At 38.7% G+C, this 19,208-nt stretch overlaps 1 protein-coding gene across 1 annotated transcript in view; it reads right to left on the bottom strand.

Annotated features, from left to right (window-relative positions):
• The window catches only part of GGT1 (gamma-glutamyltransferase 1), a gene marked incomplete in the record, with an annotated part of 1,527,627 nt that overhangs the window by 261,887 nt on the left and 1,246,532 nt on the right, over positions 1-19,208 (bottom strand). Inside the window, 1 exon segment of the mRNA XM_044068834.1 lies at positions 15,504-15,664. Within this exon segment, the coding sequence (XP_043924769.1) occupies positions 15,504-15,664 (161 nt within the window).

Genomic DNA, 19,208 nt, shown 5'->3' with positions numbered 1-19,208 from the left:
GAAGGTTCACTATTTCAAGATTCCAAGATTTGGGGATTCTGAACTCAATGTTCGAAACTTGAGATTTTGGGATTTCGAAATTTAGAAGTGAACCCATATATATATATATATATATATATATATATATATATATATATATATGGATCTACCTCAGAAGATCAACAGACTATTTGATTGAAATTCAAAAAAAAAAAACATGAAAATACAACAAAAACTACACATTTTAAACAAAACTATATATACCAACTCCAGGGTCGCACAACATTGGGAGGGGGGCAAATCCCTGTTATGTGCCTTGAATACTGGTTTTCGACCAAATGAATACCGGGATGACAACACCAAAGTTTTACTAACCTGGAACTGGAAATTACTGATTCTTTTTACAGGGAATGGAAGCACTTGACCAATGTGGGCAAATTTGCCCTTTTCCTCACTGTAGTCCGATACCGGACTTGGTATATTTAGTTGGGGGGGATGTGGGGGTGCAGCTCCCCCCAGATGGGTATGAAATACTTTGGTGTGGTGTTTTGTTACATATTAACCAACAGCATCTGGTGCTGAAAAGAGAAACTTTTTACTTTGGCTACATGATACATCTCTTATTTGCTGTAATAAAAACAGAGAGTACCTTGTAAGAGTCTTTATTATTTATTTTTACCTTGTCAGGGGGGATTTAATAAAGTAATAAGAATACAGAGAACTTTGTCTGTTAAACACAAAGACTTTTCTCAAAGAATGGCAGTGGGCATCCCCACAAACCAGAGATGAGGGCACTTGGTGTCACATGTTTTCAAGGCATTGTGTCTAAAAGCAGGTATCTCTTGAAATATTGTCTGCTCTTAGTGGGTTGAAAAGGACTCTTCCATCTGTTTATAAAGGACAAAGCATGGACAGAAAAGCAGGTACGTAATATTACCATGGGATGAGACCAGGAGAGTAGAAAATAATGGCCAAACGCCAGCCCATGGGCACGGCATTTATGTTCCTGTATACAGCACAGTTGCCTTTTAAGGGGAACATGAAGTTATTAGAAGGACAGTGGATCAAGATGAAAAAGGAAGAGCATTAGGCAACGTTTCCTCCTACTGAGGGAAGACAGTGGCTACATTCAGCACTGGATGACCTAGAATGAGTGATGTGCTCGAACTGACTGAACATCCTGGTTGTTTAGGATGTAACCACTGCCAGGACAGCTACAGATTATGAGGTAACACTTCTTGGCAATTTCGTAACTCAATCTGTCAGGTGAACAGTGTTTGAACTGATTCTGTTAGTGATGCATGCCCACCCCTCAGTGTTCTAACCATTTATTAGCACCATAGCTAATCATGTACTGCTGTCAGCTGATTGGCTGACATCTCCATCTGCATGACCTAATATGCTCATTCTAAGTGATGTAATTCGAAAACATAACCTACTGTATTTACTGAAATAGGCTCAGCTATATGAATGCGGTTCTCTCCATTGTCATTTACATTAGTTCCTTAATATTTTTTGTAGAGAAGTTTTATTTTGCTCTGAAATACAGTCAAGTTACCTGACAAATGAAGAAGATTCTCTCCTGTAAATAGATGACTGCAAATTGATGAATAAAATAGTTGATTTTGTATGAAAAGACTACAGCTATTCTGCATTGCAAATACAAGGGTCTACCTTATAACACCGACACGCCAAAACATCGACAACGAAATAACCAACACGAAAAAACTGACAAAAAAGAAAGTTCAAAAACACGAAACTTCACATGCCCGACAAACCAAAATCCTGGCAATCGACAAAATAAATACCTTTCCTGAAAAACCACACACAACACAAGCACACCAAAAACCTTACAAACCTTCACTAAACCTTACACATACAACTATCTATGCACTAACCTTGACCTAAACCCTAACCCTAAGGTCTGTCACTATCGCACACTTATCTTACCCGCACCCTAACCCTAACTCACTTAATCCACCCCTAACCCTTAACTCTGTCACTATCGCACACTTACCTTACCCGCACCCTAACCCTAAATCACTTAACCTGCCACTATCCCTAAAGTCTGTCACTATCACACACTTACCTTACCCGCAACCTAACCCTAACTCAGTTAATCCACCCCTAACCCTTAACTCTGTCACTATCGCACACTTACCTTACCCGCACCCTAACCCTAACTCATTTAACCTGCCCCTAAACCTAAAGTCCGTCATTATCGCACATTCACCTGACCCGCACCCTACCCTAACATCCGTCACTATCACACACTTAACTTACCCACACCCTGACCCTAACGTCCATCACTATTGCACACTTACTTTAACATGCCGGTGTTCTCAGTGTCGGGATTCTCAACTGTCGGTTCTTCTCCGTTGTTCTCGTCGTCGGACTTGTGTGCTGTCGGCATTTTCAGGTAAACCCAAATACAGTCTGTTTATAATTGTGCGATTTTTTTTAATTCAAGAACTACTGTTATCCTGCCCAGTAAATGTGTTATAATTTCCCATTTTTCTTGTCTAGACATGACCGTGTCGGGGTCCCCTCTGTAAATGAGTAATACTCATTAAGACCACCCATCTAACAAAAAGTAACTATTTAAACAATGACCACTCATCTAACAAAAAGTAACTATTTAAACAATGAAGCAAATTAGATGAATTCCATAAGGACCAATCCAGCCAACAATCAATTACTTACTTAAATAATTAGAAGGGTCCACGGCCAACTTAGACAACAATCAATTGATCAGGCAATGCACACACGTATCAGTTTATTGGAAAAAATAGAGGAGTCCAAGATTCAGTACTGTTAATCTATCACTTGCTCTTGACATATGAGAGGTAGATACACAGTACACATCATTTCATGTTTTGGTGCTGGTTCACATGGCAACAAAAAAGACTCCCTTTGACAGGCTTTCATTCTTGGAAACAGATTCATTCATGGAAATAGGTTCTATTCCCAAATGCACTTGACCCTGTGAGTAGTAATGCCCATTGCCCATAAATCAGCAGCTGTGTGCCCCACAAAATATTACACATAGATGGGAAGGAGAAAGACAAGGCACAAGGCTTGTAGAAATATGTCTGAGAGCAGGACAATGGAAGATTTAGCTTTAACATAATGTTTAAAAATGTGAGCCAATCACTATGGAGAAAACATTCTACAAAGATTATGGCTGTGGAATGTAAGTAACTTCTCTTTACAAAATGGTGGATGAATAAATGGAAGTGGTTAGCATCAAGTATGTGAGTTAGAGCAGAACTGTGAAAGTGTTTCAGACCACAGGAAGGATGTGGTGTATATTAACAATAGGTAAGGTTCATATGTAAATAATAGGCCATCAGTCTGAGCCTATTACAGACTTAGCCAACAAAAAGAAGTCAGAATCAAATGCTGTATCTTGTATCTCTTAGAGAAGGACCTTAACCATTATGCCAACTCTGTTCCCTTAACATGTGCACATTCAAAGTCAGAGAGTTTGTGTTTTACCATCTTACTTTGGTTTGTCATTAAGACCAGGCCTCAAGCCCACTTTAATTTTTAAGGTATGCTGACTACCTTGGAGTGAGTGCTTAAACTCATATTACAGAAACTAGCAAACAACAGACTTGCTGTCAGAGATGGTGGTAACAAAAAGTGGTTTTGTGTCCTATAGGTCACCAGGCAATGTCTTAGAGGATATGTCTTCTCCCTGCCCCATTCTCACTGTTCAGTGACAAAATTGTAGTCCATAAAACTGACTCCTCTACCCAGCAGCAGACATGGGTCCGACTATGTCCGACTCTCACACAGTTCTCTTCCCCTGGATATTATTTATTTATTACATTTGTTAACTGGGTAATGTCCGACTGGGGCAGGAGCCTGTTTTCAGTGGAGGCCCGGGGAGAAAAAGGTACAAAACGGTAACAATATTATCGATGCTAACAATAATAAATTATATACAAAACAAATACAAATACAAATTCAGGTAACAGTGTGCACAATATATACAGTGAAGCTGTAAAAGAGACACCAAGACAGTTGTAATTAAATGGGGTCTATATTACGAGATCAAAGACACTTGTCTTCGAACGCATAATAGTTGAACCCAAAACATCGAAAACAAATAACTGCGAACGGCCACATCCGCAAATTTTTCCTAGGGAAAACATTTGTGAGGCCGTAAACAAACAAAACACACTTCTCAATCCTAATCAAGTGGGGGCTTTGCACCCCATACCCCCCAACATGGGGGCTGTGCTCCTCACACACCCCCTAACTAAATATGCCAACTCCAAGATCGCTCAATGTTGGAGAATAGGGCAAACCACAAGAACGGCTAACTGAATTTTTTCCCCAGGAAAAAATTTGCGTACATAGCCATTCACGATTTTGTGTTTGCAAAGTTTTCGGTTTGACTATTACACGTTCGAAGAACAGTGTCTTCGATCGCATAATAGGGAACCATTAAATGTACAGTTATGAGCAATGGTTCATATGGACCCATGTCCAATAGTGCCACAGAAAGAAGATGTAAAATAAGCAATTCAGCATCAAGAGGAATGGAAAAAGTGGTAAAGACAGAAGCAACAGGATAAGGACTAGAGAAGGAGGAGCAGAATGAGTTATGGCGTTAAGGAGCTAGGAGGCATAAATGAGTTATGGCGTTAAGGAGCTAGGAGGCATAGATGAGTTATGGCGATAAGGAGCTAGGAGGCATAGTATGGCAGAAGTAGAGACAGTGACTAGCTAGGTAGTCCTTTAGGAGTTGTTTGAACTCATGATAGTTAGGATTTTTTTGCGATCGGCTTAGTAAGAGTGTTCCAAAATTTGGCTATCTTGTAAGAATAGAGGGAGTCGCCATGATAGTTGTGGGAGGGGTAACCATTAACATTAGTTTTTCAGAAGATCTGAGCAACCTAAGATTAATAGTAGGTTGGACTAGGTTAGAAAGAGCAGGGCATTTGCTGGGTTGGTGGACTATTTTGTGGACCATGGTAAGTTGATTGAAAAGTAAAAGGTTAGGGAGTTTTAGCCAGTTGAGCTGGGAGAGAACTGGGCAGTGGTGAGTCCTGTGTGAGTAATTAGTAGCAAACTTTGCAATTTTGTTGTAGCAAGATTCTAGGTTATTAAGGTCAGTTTTCACAGGTTTGTGAATATATGGGGTCCATAGAGGAGGGGTGAAAGCAGGTGTGACCAAGCAGTGGCCATCCTGGCTCTTTGAGTAAGGTATGGTTTGGCCCTATAGAGGGTGCCAAGATTGATGTGGACTTCTGTGATTGTCAGAGAAATATGTTTATCAAATTTTAGACTATCATCTATCATGACACCTAAAATTTAGTCTGGTTTGTGATTTCTATCTTGGTTCCGTTTGAGGAGATAATTGTGAGAGGAGACTGGTATGGTTGGATTTTTTATTTCTGAAGACTATTATCTTAGTTTTATTTGGGTTTATTATGAGTTGATACTCAGTGAGGTATTTTTCAATGTACAGAAAAGAATTCCTCGGGTGAGGGGGCTGAGCAGATAAGTGTAGCAGCATCGGCGTACTGGACAATGGAGGCTAGTTGAGTTGCAGAACTGAGGTTGTTTGTAAATATGCTAAAGAGGAGAGGACCAAGTATGGAACCTTGGGGTACACCAACTGAGATGGGTGTAGGGGGGAAAAGACTGTTATTTCATTTAGTAGCCTGCTGTCAACTGGAAAGATAGATATGGAAACAGGACGGGGATGATGAACTGAGGCCATAAGATGAGAGCTTGTTGAGCAGTAGTTGATGGGAAATAGTGTCAAAGGCTTTGGACATATCAAGAAAGATAGACGAGACAAGCTGGCCTTCATTCAAGAGATGATGACTGGCATAAGTGAAAGATATTAGGGCAGTGCTGGTACTATGATTAGGTCTAAAGCCATGTTGAGAACTGAATAATAGGTTGTGACTAAGGAGATGGTTAAGGAGTTGATTGTGAATGCATTTTTATAAGATTTTAGCAAGGGGGAAAGGATCGCTATGGGGCAGAAGAAGTATGTTAGTTCTTTAGAGGGTCTGCCTTTGGTGAGGGGAATGATGTGTGAAATTTTCCAGAGAAGTGGGATGTATAGTTCTGCAACAGAACAATTAATCAGGATAGATATTGGGTAGGCAATAGCATGGGAGGCAATTTTTTGAAATTCATTAGGTAGTTGGTCAGCTGCAAGACAGCAGAGTTTTAGCTTTGTTAGGAGAGTTTTTATGTAACTAGTATGAATGGAACTAAAACTGAGGGGGTTGTGATTATCTGGAGGAGTGGGAAGAGTGAGTGGTTGATTAGGCTGGCTACTTAGCAGGGAGGTAATAGTATTTATAAAGTGAGAGTTGATTTGAGTTGCAATGGGGACAGAGCTGTTTGAGGTCACTGGTGCAGGGGTTGGGGGTTTGACTGGGTCTGAGGAGATAGTTAATGGTTTGCCAGAATGTTTTGTGATTATTTAGGTGTTTCTATTGACAGGTTAGGGAGTAAGCTTGCTTGTCTTTTTTTTTTATTTGTTTTTTAATTAGATTCCATAGTTGATGATATGTTAAGCGGTTTACTTTTCTTTGGTGGTATGGAATGCTGGCCAGGCTCTATCTCACCATTTGAGTAGCAGTTCGGTGACATTGGTTAGCCAAGGTAGGTGCTTGGCTTTTAAGAGTACTTTCCTAGTGGAAGCGAGGTTATTAAGTATTTTAAGAATGGTATTGTTGAAATAGTGAAGTGCCGCAAAGCCACTTGGCTCGGGATCCAGAGTCTACTACTCAGGATGGGACAGGCTAGAAATGGTGTAGGAATTGTGGTGAGAGAGAAGCTTCAGAAGGCAGTAAGGGATATCATCAGAATTAATGTCAGACTCATGGCAGTCAGGCTCCAGTGTAATGATAGGGCAGTATTCACAATCTCAGCATGTGCATCACAGCAGGGATGTGATAGTGAGGAAAAGAGTGCATTCAGACAGCAGTTGCAGTAAAGCAGGACAACATGAATTGGTGTTGATAATGGGTGACTTGAATGCACATATTGGGACAGACAGAACAGGATATGAGGACTGCCTGGGTCCACATGGGTGGGGCAACAGATATAAAGAAGGAGAAGCCATTCTAGACTTCTGTCTGGCAAATGGCTTGATAGTAGCCAACACATGGTTCATAAAGAGAGACAGCCACAAGATCACATACAAGAGTAGTCAACATGCAACTCAGGTAGACTTCCTCCTAGTAAGGAAAGGCAATGGGGTAGAATCCATGATTGCAAAGTTATCTCCAGTGAAACAGTTGGCCCACAGCATAAACCACTAGTTGCCAAAATCAGCTGCAAGCAGTGGTTAGAGAAGGCTCTAAGGCCAACAGAGGTCAGGCTGAAGGCCTGGACGTTGACTGGAGAGAAAGTACAACAGTTCAAAGAATTACTCAGGGCACTAGCACCCCAAGAATAGGAGGAAATAGGTGGAGTTGAACAAGAATGGCGGTGCCTAAAAACAGCATATGTTAGGACTACAGAAAAGATATGTGGCTGAGACAGGTATGAAAGTAAGACATATAAGGAAAGCTGGTGGTGGAATGCAGAAGTCCAGGAAGTCATCAAAAGAGAGTACTAGTTTAGGAAAAAGTGGGAGACAGAAAAGACTGACCAGGCTAGGAAGGACTACTGGTTTGCTAACAAAGAAGCTAAGAAAAAAGTTGCAATAGCAAAGAATAGGGCATCGGAGGCACTGTACCAACTTCTGGAAAGTGACTCAGTAAGTGGCACAAAGAAACTATATCAAGTTGCAAAGCAAAGATAGATAGATAAAGAGGATAGTCAGACACCCTTCATAAGCAATGCCAGCAACAACCTGCTCCCCATAGACAGGACATCGAAGGCTGATGGAAGGAATATTTCCAGCAGCTTCTGAATGAAGAAAACTTCACTGAGGGCTGTACTGCCTCAGAAACAGCCTATGATGAGACAATAAGAGGAGCCCACCCAAGAAGAAGTAAGAATAGCACTAAGGAAAATTAAATCAGGGAAAGCAGCAGGCACAGATGAGGTCACAGCAGATATGATAAAGATGCTGGGTAAGATTTATCTTATTTATTTATTTTATTTTATTTTACATTTGTTGACCTGGAGTGTCTGGCTGAGCTATTGCCCTTTTTCAGTGGAGGCCCGGGGGGGAAAGCTCCAAGGATATACAATGCAATAAAAATAGCAATACAGATACATTTCAATAAAAATAGCAATAGAGAATTTTGGTAGTTAAAATATATAATCTGCATACATGTGTATTGTTGAGAGACAAAACAATACTATAAATAAAAAAGAAAATGTTAAAAAGTAGAATAGGTTGTATTTTTTGGTTTAAAAAGAGAGTTGAGAAAGTAAAAGGTTTTGTGTGCAGAGTAGCAGAAACTTAAAAGGTTACACAAGAATTTCGGGGAGCAGAGTATAGAAGAAGCTTTGGAGGTTGCACAGGCAGCTTAGGATGAAGTAGTTAATGGTAAGTTTTAGTAAGTTAGTTTGACTGCCCTATAAAAGGTAGGTAATAATCAGGGAGGGTGAGTACAATGGCAGGACCAGTGTTTTATAAAGTGGTCTTTAGTTGCTAGCTTAAATTGTTTGTGGTGAGTCAGGGTCCTTATTTCTAGTGGGAGTTTGTTCCATGCAATAGAGGGATGATAGCTATATAAGTTGCACCCTGTGTTGGATTTGGATTTATGGATTTTTAGTAGGTCTTGGGTTGAGCTTCGGATAAGTCTGGTAGGGGAGTAGTGAGAGATGAGAGAAGATAAACTTTGGCAGAAATCAGGCTGATATAGGATGGAGTGTATGATATGAAGTTGAGATTGTAGCAACAGGTGAGATAGTTCAGGCCAGTTCAGGTATTTTAGGGAGAGACAGTGGAGAGATTTATATGTTTGTTGAGCTGAAACTCTAGCTATTTTGTGGTAAGTCGATTCTAATTTGGTAAGTAGGGAGGAGTTCAGATTTGTAAGTATTTAGGAACAATAGGTTAAGCATGGTAGAAGGTAGGTATGCTTCAGTAGTTAGGAATTTGTTGTTCCTGTACAGTAGTCCTAGCTTTTGGTGTTTTTTTTGATTCAATTGTTAATGTGAAGATCGAATTTTAGTTGGTTGTCAATGGTAATGCCAAGGGGTTTTGTGCTAGTTTAGGGACCTTATGGAGAAGGAAAATTTAATGTGGTTTGCAGATTTAGGTAGAAAGAGTAGTAATTTTGTTTTCTTAGGGTTGAGGATGAGCTGTTTATTAGTGAGCCATGTCTGTACTGAGTTGAAAGATGTCTGGGTATTTGTTAAGAGTTCTAATGGGGAATTAGCAATAATTATGACTGTAGAGTCATCTGCGTATTGGACAATGTTAGAATAAGGACAAGAGGAGTGGAGTGAGTCGGTGAAGATATTAAAGAGTAGAGGTCCAAAAATGGAACCTTGGGGAACACCGGTTCTTACTGAAAGAGGGGTAGATAGTGCTGAGTCCCATTGTACTGACTGCAGCCTATCAGAGAGATAGCTAGAGAACCATGCAACTATCAGGGGAGAGGTTTAAGTCTACAAGTTTGCTAAGTAGCAGAGTGTGTGAGGCAGTGTCAAAAGCCTTAGAAAGGTCAAGGAGTAGACTAGATATGAGTTTGTGATCATTTTTAGCCAGGGCTAAGGTGTTGAGAAATGATAGTAAAGCTGTGGTTGTACTATGCTTGGGATGGAAGCCATGTTGTGTTGGCGTGAGAAGTTTTTCTTTTAAGAGATAATGCATAACTTGTTTGTGTATACATTTCTCAAGGATTTTGGAGAGAGGGGAGAGGATAGTGATAGGTCTGAAATTAGATATTTTTGTGAAGTTACCTCCTTTATGAATAGGAAGAGTGTAAAACTGTTTCCAGATAGAAGGAACATTAGACTCAGAGATGGAGTGATTGATTAGTATAGATATAGGGATAGTAAGGGAGTGTGCAGCAATCTAGAGAAAGCAAGAAGGAATGTTGTCTGCTGATACAGAGCATGGTTTGAGCTTTGAGAGTAGAGTTCTGATATAGTCAGTGGAGACAGGTCTGAGAGAGAAGGAGTTTACTGAAGTAGTGGTTGTGGGGTGTATAGGGAGGTTTGAAGTGTTGTTTGAGAGGTTGGGGTTAAATAGTTTGGAAATGGATTCGATAAAGTAGGTGTTGAAGGTATTGGTAGTTTCTTCAGGTGACTTGTCAGGACATGGGTTTGGTGAAGTTGAGTTACCTGGATGTAGCATTTGGTTTATAGCATTCCAGAATATCTTTGGATCCGATTTTAATGTTTTGGGGGGATTATAATAAAGGTCTTTTTGTCTTTGTTGATGAGTTTTTTTGTCTGATTTCTAAGTTCTTTATACTTTAGGAGGTCAGCTGGAAGTTTGGTTTCTACTCATGTTTTCCATGTTCTATCTTGGATTTCATAAGGGTGCGGGTGGTTTTAGTTTGCCAGGGTAAAATCTTTGCCTTTAATCAAACTTTTCTTGGTGTGGGCTAGAGAATTTAAAATATTTAGGAAAGTTGAGTTAAAGGCATTTACTACTTCATTGAGTGGGAGCTCAGTAAGGAAATTCCAGTTAATTCTAGAGAGGAGGGTTTTAAAAGTGTCTGGGTTAAAGGTTGAAAGTTTGTGGCAGGTGATAAGCCGATGTGGTTTGGGGAGGTGTGTGATATATTGTAGCACTTTTATAGGTGAGTGGTTGCTCAGGGCATCAGGTAGTGTTTCAGGGTTCTGGTATTTCCTGGGGTTAGAAATAAGTATCCAGTCAATCAAGGAGCTTGAAAAATGAGAGTTATTAGTATGGGTAGGTTTGGAGATTAGTTGTGTAAATCCATTGAGGTTTATGTGTTTTGGATGGTTTGGATTATTAAGGTTATGCCAATTAATGTTTATGTCACCAAGAAGGATAGTTTCATTAGGGAGATTTAGGGAGAGATATGACAGTATATTTTCCATTAAGGTGATGTTGACCCCTGGTAGAATGTATATGGCTACTACTGTGATGGTAGTAAAGTCACTGGGTTTGAGGTTTGCTATTAGTATTTTAACAGGTGTAAAGGAGGGACTTGGTTCTTTAGGAAGGGAGAGAGTGAGGTAGTTAAAGTAAACTAAAGCAACACCTCCACCTTTTTTCTTTAAGCAATTTTGTTGAAGTATATTATAACCAGGAGGAAGAATGTCTTTATCTTGGTTTTAAGGGGAGAAATGGCTCCTGAGGGTACTAATAGCAGTGTATAGAGAAAGGTGTATCCAAGATGACTGGAGAATAAGCATACTTGTACCAGTGTACAAGAATAAAGGGGACATCCACAACTGTTGGCAGTACAGAGGCATCAAACTCCTATCACATTGCATGAAAGTTCCGGAGACGCTGATTGATAAATGGATACGCAGAGTAGTAGAATGTAAGATGGGAGATTAGCATTTCAGATTCAGACGTGGATGCAGCACAACTGACCCGATATTTGCAGTGAGACAGATACTTGAGAAGAAGCTAGAGATGAGGAGAGAGTCCAACTGGGCATTCCTAGACTTGGAGAAAGCATATGACAAGGTCCCAAGAAAGCTGATCTGGCAGTACTGCAGTGGTTTGAAGTCCCAGAAACATTGGTAGAATTAGTGCAGGCTATGTACAATGATCCAGTGACTCAAGTACGAACAGTGTTCAGCCTCACAGAGGGGTTCCCAGTGGGAGTGGGTCTACACCAGGGTTCAGCTCTGAGCCCACTGCTGTTCATACTGGTGATGGACTACATTAGCAAACAGGTCAGAGGGGACAGATCAACAAAGCTGCTGTATGCAGATGATGTGGCAGTACAGGCAGACTCTGAGCAAGAACTTTAGCAAAGAATAGGAGAATAGAATGCAAAACTGAAGGCACATGGGATGAAACTAAGCACAGATAAGACAGTGGTAATGGCAACAAATTGAGGAAATCAGAAGAAGCTTAGATTAGAGATAGAAGGGAAGATAGTGGAGCAGGTAAACAGCTTCAAGTATCTGGGAAGGGTGGTAGAGGAGAAGGGGAGTCTGAATGAAGAGGTCAAAGCTAAAATCAGAGGGGCTACAGCCAACTGGCACAAAGTGTTAGGTGTAGCCTATAAGAGAAGAATGCGAAAGAAGCTGAAACTTAAGGTGTACAAGACAGTGGTGCGACCACTACTACTGTATGGTACAGAAACCTGGGCAGAAAAGGCAGAACAGCTGAAGAAACTAGAGGTGATGGAAATGAAGTGCCTGAGAAAGGTGATAGGATGCACACTGTGGGACAGACAAAGAAATGAGGACATAACAGCAGAAGCCAAAGTAGCTCCAATTGCAGAAAAGATCAAAGAGAACAGGTTACGGTGGTTTGGACATGTGCAAAAAAGCAGAAGACAATCTGGCAAAGATGATTTTGGACAGACAGGAAGAAGGTAAGAGGAAGCGAGGACATCCAGCAAAGAGGTGGATGGATTGTGTGAAAGAAGATCTGTGACAGTCAGGCATGAGTGTTGAAGAAGGCAGGAGTGTGGCACTGAATCGAGAGAGTTGGTGACAGTTAACATGATACTCTGACCCCTTGTAGAAAAAAAATGGGAAAAAGGGGGCTGATGATGATGATGATGATTGTTGAAATACTGAACAGGCAGGTCTAGTTGGAGACTTTTAAGTGGTGTCTAGTCACGTTGTTGGAGTAGTAGGTTAAAAGTAGAAGGGAGAAAATGTTCTTGCAATGGATGAATTTGTAAGTGATGTTGCTTTGAGTATGTACACATTTCCTGTATAGAAAGGTTGGAGAATGGTCCCTGAGGGAGTCTGGAAGGCAACCGGCTAGGTAACTTAGGTTAGGTATGTTGGCCAATATTCAATCTAATGTTGACTGCTTTTTGGTATGTTGGTCTCTGCGAGTTGGACAGGTTATGGCTTGGGTGAAGTTGAAGAGGTTAGGATGTGAGAAGGGTTACTAGATGAGCAGGAGTGCCAATCAAAGTTGAAATCACCAAGAAATGATAGTTTCTTGGTTGAAATTGTTAGACGCCCAAGAAAGTAGACTTTCAGTGAGGGGGAGGGTTATTGCCTGGAGGAAGATAGGTGGCTGTGATAATTATTGTTTTGTTTGGGTTGATTTCAAGGTGAGTAGTTAGGATTTCAGAATTTGGTAGGTCAGGAGGAGCACAGTTTAGTTGTACAACTTTGAGGGTGCCCTTAAACATTATGGTGACTCCAGCACCTTTTCTGTTTAACATGTGTAGTCTAATGATGTTATAGCCGGTTGAGATAACTTCTGCGTCTTTAATGTGGGGTTTAAGTAGGTTTCAGTTATCACAGCTATGTCTGGTGAGTAGGTGGCTAGGGCAGCATGGAATCCACTAGCTTTTTTTATTATGCTGCGGAGATTGAAGTTGGTAAAGAGCAGGTTTTAGAAAAGGGGGATAGGGATGGGAGTGTGTAGTAGATAGAATAGAATTTGTTGGAGTGATAGGTACCGAAGATTGTAGGCAGGACGGGAAGTTATTATTGTGACCTGGGTTGGGATGGATGTCGGCCTGGAGCTTACTATATGTTACAGAGTGTAATAGAAAATGTCTAAGTTTGTTAATCAGTTTTTGATATCTGAAAGCTGAGCAGTTAGGATAGTAGGTGCGCATGTGTTTGAAAGGTATGAGGAGAGAGGTTGAGTTGTTATAAAGATGTGGGCTGTTGTCAGTATAAGTGAGGGATTCAGAGTAATGGGTGTACATTGGAACTGTTGGAGAGTGGGAATGTCTGACCAACCTCTTTCATCTTTCCTCCAAATGGGAATGCCTTTGCCATGCTCCAACTTAACCCCCCAATTCCATCTTGCACTGACTCATCCAACTACCTCTACTATTACTTCATCCCACCCAAAACAATCCCTCCCCTACTAAAAACTAATTTTTTCTCTAATATCTATTGTACTATACTCTCCAGTCTCAAATATAATATTACCCTCTCCATGCATAATATTTTCCTAACATACTAATGGCTAGTAGCTATATATTTTGAAATGTTAAACCTACAATTGAGTTTATCACAAAAATATTCACTTTATGTAAATATTGAAATTTCTGTATTGAATCATGTATTTTAATTTTTGTAAGATTGTGACAAGCCAATTGCAAATATCATGGAGCTTATCTGTAAATGTTTAATTAGCTGTATGAACTATGTCTTTTTATAACATGTGAAATGTCACCTGCAATTATTGTAGAGCTTTTCTCTCTGGGCCGCCACTGAAAATGGGCTCTTTTTGCCAGTGGACTTCCCTGGTCATCAGACTTAAATAAATAAATAAAGGAGTGCAGGGAGGTGGAGCTATAGGTGAGGTAAATAAAATAATGTAGGAGAGTATTGGTTAGTAAGGAGAAGTAGAGATGTATGGTGGGTAAAGAGGTGGGGTAATAGAGTAAAAATATAGAAAAGGAGAGGGATACATGTGAATATATATAGCATTGTCGCCTCACAGTAAGACACTGTCTGGTTCGATTCTCAGCTAGAGCATCTTCTGTGTGGAGACATGCATGAATGGGCTTACCTTCGTTGAAGGTTGTGCGTCAGGGCTGGCAACTTGGTATGTAAAAATCAACTGCCAATCATTAGCGGACTGGAGTTCCGCTGTGGCGACCCCTAACTGGGAAAAGCCGAAAGACACATTCATATATATATATATATATATATATATATATATATATAGAGAGAGAGAGAGAGAGAGAGGAGAGGGATACATGTGAATATATATATATATATATATATATATATATATATATATATATATATATATATATATATATATATATAGGAGAGGGATACATGTGAATATACATATATATATATATATATATATATATATATATATATATATATATAGGAGAGGGATACATGTGAAAATGTATATATATATATATATATATATATATATATAGATATATAGATATATAAGGGGGATACATGTGAATATATATATATATATATATATATAGGAGAGGGATACATGTGAATATATATATATATATATATATATATATATATATATATATATATATATATATATATATATATATATATATATAGAAGAGAGGGATACATGTGAATGTATGTTTTTATTACATAACTAATTGTGTATGTTATGTTACTAAGTGTGTTTTCTAGAGCTTTTCTCCCTAGGCCTATGCTGAAAAAAAGGGATCTGCTGCTCAGACAGCCTCTCACAGTAAACAAAGACAATACATAAATAAACAAACAAACAAAATAAAATAAATAAATAAAATACCAGGTACTTTTTCCAATTTCTAACTCCATGCCTTAAAATTGTGAAACCAAGGGCTAATGCAATGAGCATGTGAATGATTTCTCGGGAATGTCAGTATAGCCTCAGTACTTTGAAGGGGTTTTATAACTTTATTAACTATCATTTGAATGTGTTATTGACTGGTCTCCTCCTATAAATACCTTGTTCTCCCAATGACCGTATCACTGCATGTCACATATTTGTCAGAGTTGTCACATGAGCAACCTACCTTCCTTCTGGATGTCCTGGACAATGTTAGAGGCCAGTGATCCTGTGTAAAAAGCCTCAGCTCCTTCTTCAGCTATAGTCCTCAGGGTTTCAGCCAGTTTTTTAAACACGATAATTTCATTTTGTTGCAATATAGTTCCTTGTTTGTTACAGAATATTTCACTAGAGAAGAAACAAAACAAGCATTTGTCAAAAGCGAGGTAATTCTGCTTTGTGCCCTGACATTTACTATCACGTTTACGGAGAGCCTTGTAAAAGTAGAAATGACAGATATGACTATTTGTAAGGTGCTGTACAGGAATAGTTGAGCTAAAAGTTGCGAGTGAAAATATCAGCAAATTTATAAGATCATATTTCTGATGAATGCAAACACAGCATTTGTGGTCTATTACTATCTGCTACAGATTTCATCACAATCATTTTCTGCTGAACAGGCATGAACAAAACTAATGAAATGTTTCCCTCTTGGGGTAACTTTTGTACAATACACCCTTGAATCTCCTTTCTGATTGCTAAAAAAAAATCATAATTTGGGTCCAAAACCACAGAATGACATCTTTGAGGTGTTCTGCGTATATGGGTGTGTTGTAAGCTTCAGGTCAAAATTATTAAAATTGCAAGTGTTCCAAGCTTATGATTTCTAGGTTAAATGCAAACTCATAACTTCTGTGAAGTCAGTGTTTTTCCAGCAGTTTTGACATATTCTTTCTACACTCCTTTGTGTGCACAAGTATTACAGACAGTTTAGTCTCAGTCCAAAACTGATTTTGTATAATCAGCGTACGTCTTTATTTATTATTTGCTCATTATTATCGCTTTATTAAAAAAATGGGTGCAGGATGGGTATTTAAGAGGTGGTGCATTAAGCAGTAATTAGACTCTGTAAAAACCCAAGTTTTGCTGTCTCACCTGTTTGCTCCAGTCATACCTGAGGATTGAACTACAAACCCAAACTTCTTCCTTTCTCCAATAGAAACTTGCAATTTTTTTTTTTTTTTTTTTTTTTGCAGTTTGGCAAGTCCTCTACCTCTCCACCACTAACATTTTTTTATTACTATTGGCATGGAGGTGACTGGTGATTTCTTATGCAAAACACAATCAAGGAGGGCAGAGGCAAGGCATACATGTGACAATGGTGTCCTCAGGTCAACTAACTGCCAGCAAAGTTCTAGGGCTTGTTGGGGGGATGGGTTTAAGCAGTCAACAGCTATGTCACCCACCTTGGGGAAGGGAATGAACTTTCTTGGCATTGTATTGCTTTTTAGTGGAAGCTGGAGAGCAGCATTTGCATCGGATAGATGCATGTCTTCTCTGAGGTGAGGGCAGATCTCAAGTCATCATGTGTATTTATCATTTATTTATTTAACATTTGTTTATTGAGAAACTCTGACTAGATAATTTTATCCATCTTCAGAGCAGGTTCAGAGAGAAAAGTTCACTAAAATAAAACAGAAAAATTTTTTTATATATATATATATATATATATATATATATATATATATATATATATATGAAGTTGACATCATAATATACTATGAATACATATATTAATACAGTTATTAATACACATAACGTGTAGATAATACACATATACCATCATTAAAACAAGATAAATGCAATATCATGTAGCAATGTGTTTTGATTCAATGACCCATTGATTTTATTAACAAACCCTGGGCCTATACAGGCCATTTTTGAGTTTGCCTTATAACTGTCCGATTCATAGTATATATTTGAAAACCAACTATCTAAAAGTGTCTTAAAGGATTTTAGCTCATTTGCTAATCTAACTTCTCAAGGTGATAAATTCCAAATCCTACCTGTTTTTAAGTGAAAAAAAAAAGAACTTTTTAACTTTGAAATAGCAATAAGCAAATTAAAGCAGTAAATTATTGTTCCCAGTATTTAAATCATGGTCAACAAAATTAATATCCAATGGGCCAGATTCAAAAAGATTCGGTCTTGGTGTAAGTCAGTCCTCATTCCAAAAGACCTTCTCTCAGTGTAAGTGAATTACTTCAGTGTAATGCCCGTCTTTAAATAGGGTTACTACGGCGACCAAATTCAAAAACACCTGCTCTCAGCTTGCTCTTAGTGTAAGTGTGCAAGACTTTTGGAATTAGGGCCAATATTGCAGCCATATTACAGTTCTTTAAAACATTTATACATTAAACTCAGATCACCTCTCAAAAACCTATATAGAACGGAGGGACAAACATTCAAATTTTTATTTATAGGGCAATTCCTTACAGCATTCAGTCAGCCTAGTAAAAGTTTTTGTATACATTCTAACATATTTATTTGTGTAATACTTAACACACAAAAGGACCTTCCATATTTCATAATTCGTCATATATAAGTAATATATGCCTTAAGTAATACTTGTGTATCTCTACTAGAAAAGCAATAAATAATATTTTTAATAAGTCCTTAACATTTTCTAACAATATCTGTTACATCTGCCTCAAATTTCAATCAGAATCTATCACTGTACCCAAATCCCTTGTTACAGAAAAAGGTACACAAACATGATTATCTAAAGTATATCAGTAGCAATAATTACTCTTTCCAAGGTACAAGATAACATTAAACTTCATACCTACCGACATAACCCACTCATATAAGCCATCTAGATAGTTTTGAAGTTGGTGCAAATCATTAATATTAATAACCATTCTTCCTCTCTTAATATCATCCACAAATTTACACAGCCACACTGATTCTGAGCTTGGACATTCTCGCATTACCTGGCCAAACAGCAGTGGCCCCAGGACTGCGCCTTGTGGTATATACCTTTTACCATAAATTTCTAAACAGAAAAGGAAATATTAATACTCAGTCTGTATCTTCTGTCTGACAAATAGTGAGATAACCACCAAACCACATGTTCATTCATAGCCACCCAACCACGTGTCCATTCGTACCTACCTAACCACATGTCCATTCATACCCACCAAACCATGTGTCCATTCATACCCAGTTAACCATGTGTCCCATTCATACTCACTTAACTACGTGTCCATTCAGACCTACCTAACGTGTCCATTCATATCCACTTTTTTAAGTTTATTTATTATTGCCACATGGGGAACAGTATCAAACAGCTTAGCAAAATCCAGGAAGACTATGTCCACTGCTAGGTCTTTGTCCAGAGAGCCAATGACATTCTCATACAAACTTATCAAGTTAGTTATACATGATCTACCTGTGAAGAATCCATGTTGATACAAGTCAATACTAAAATCTAACATTTGATTGAATGTCCGATATAATGGCCTTTCAAAACACTTGTCCAGCATACAAGTGAGGCTGACTGGTCTATAATTTATCACCAAATGGCCTGCTTTACTTTTTTAAATTGGGACCACAATTGCTTCTTTCCATAAATTGGGCACATATGCTTCCCTAAATGTCTTTTGGAATAAAGGAATCAGTCCCTCTACAATCCTTTTCAAAAAGTACCCATTAAGACCATCTTGTTCTGCATCTGAATTGCATTTAATATTATATAAAGTTTGTTTTATACATTCATCTTGCTGACTAGGACAAATTCCATCATTCAACAAGGGGTAACATTTTTGAAAATTACCCATTGGGGCTGATGTCCCACACCCAATGTCATATCTTTGCTCATCAGATCTGACCATATGGAAGTACTGCTTGAAATAAAAATTAAATCTGGGGATCCAGCGAAAGCAAAAACCTT

This window comes from Protopterus annectens, chromosome 4.part0, assembly GCF_019279795.1.
Source record: "Protopterus annectens isolate FY-2018-M chromosome 4.part0, PAN1.0, whole genome shotgun sequence".
NCBI lineage: Eukaryota > Metazoa > Chordata > Ceratodontiformes > Protopteridae > Protopterus > Protopterus annectens.
The sequence above is the reverse complement of the archived record's forward strand: the minus strand, read 5'-3'. Positions and strand labels throughout refer to the sequence as shown.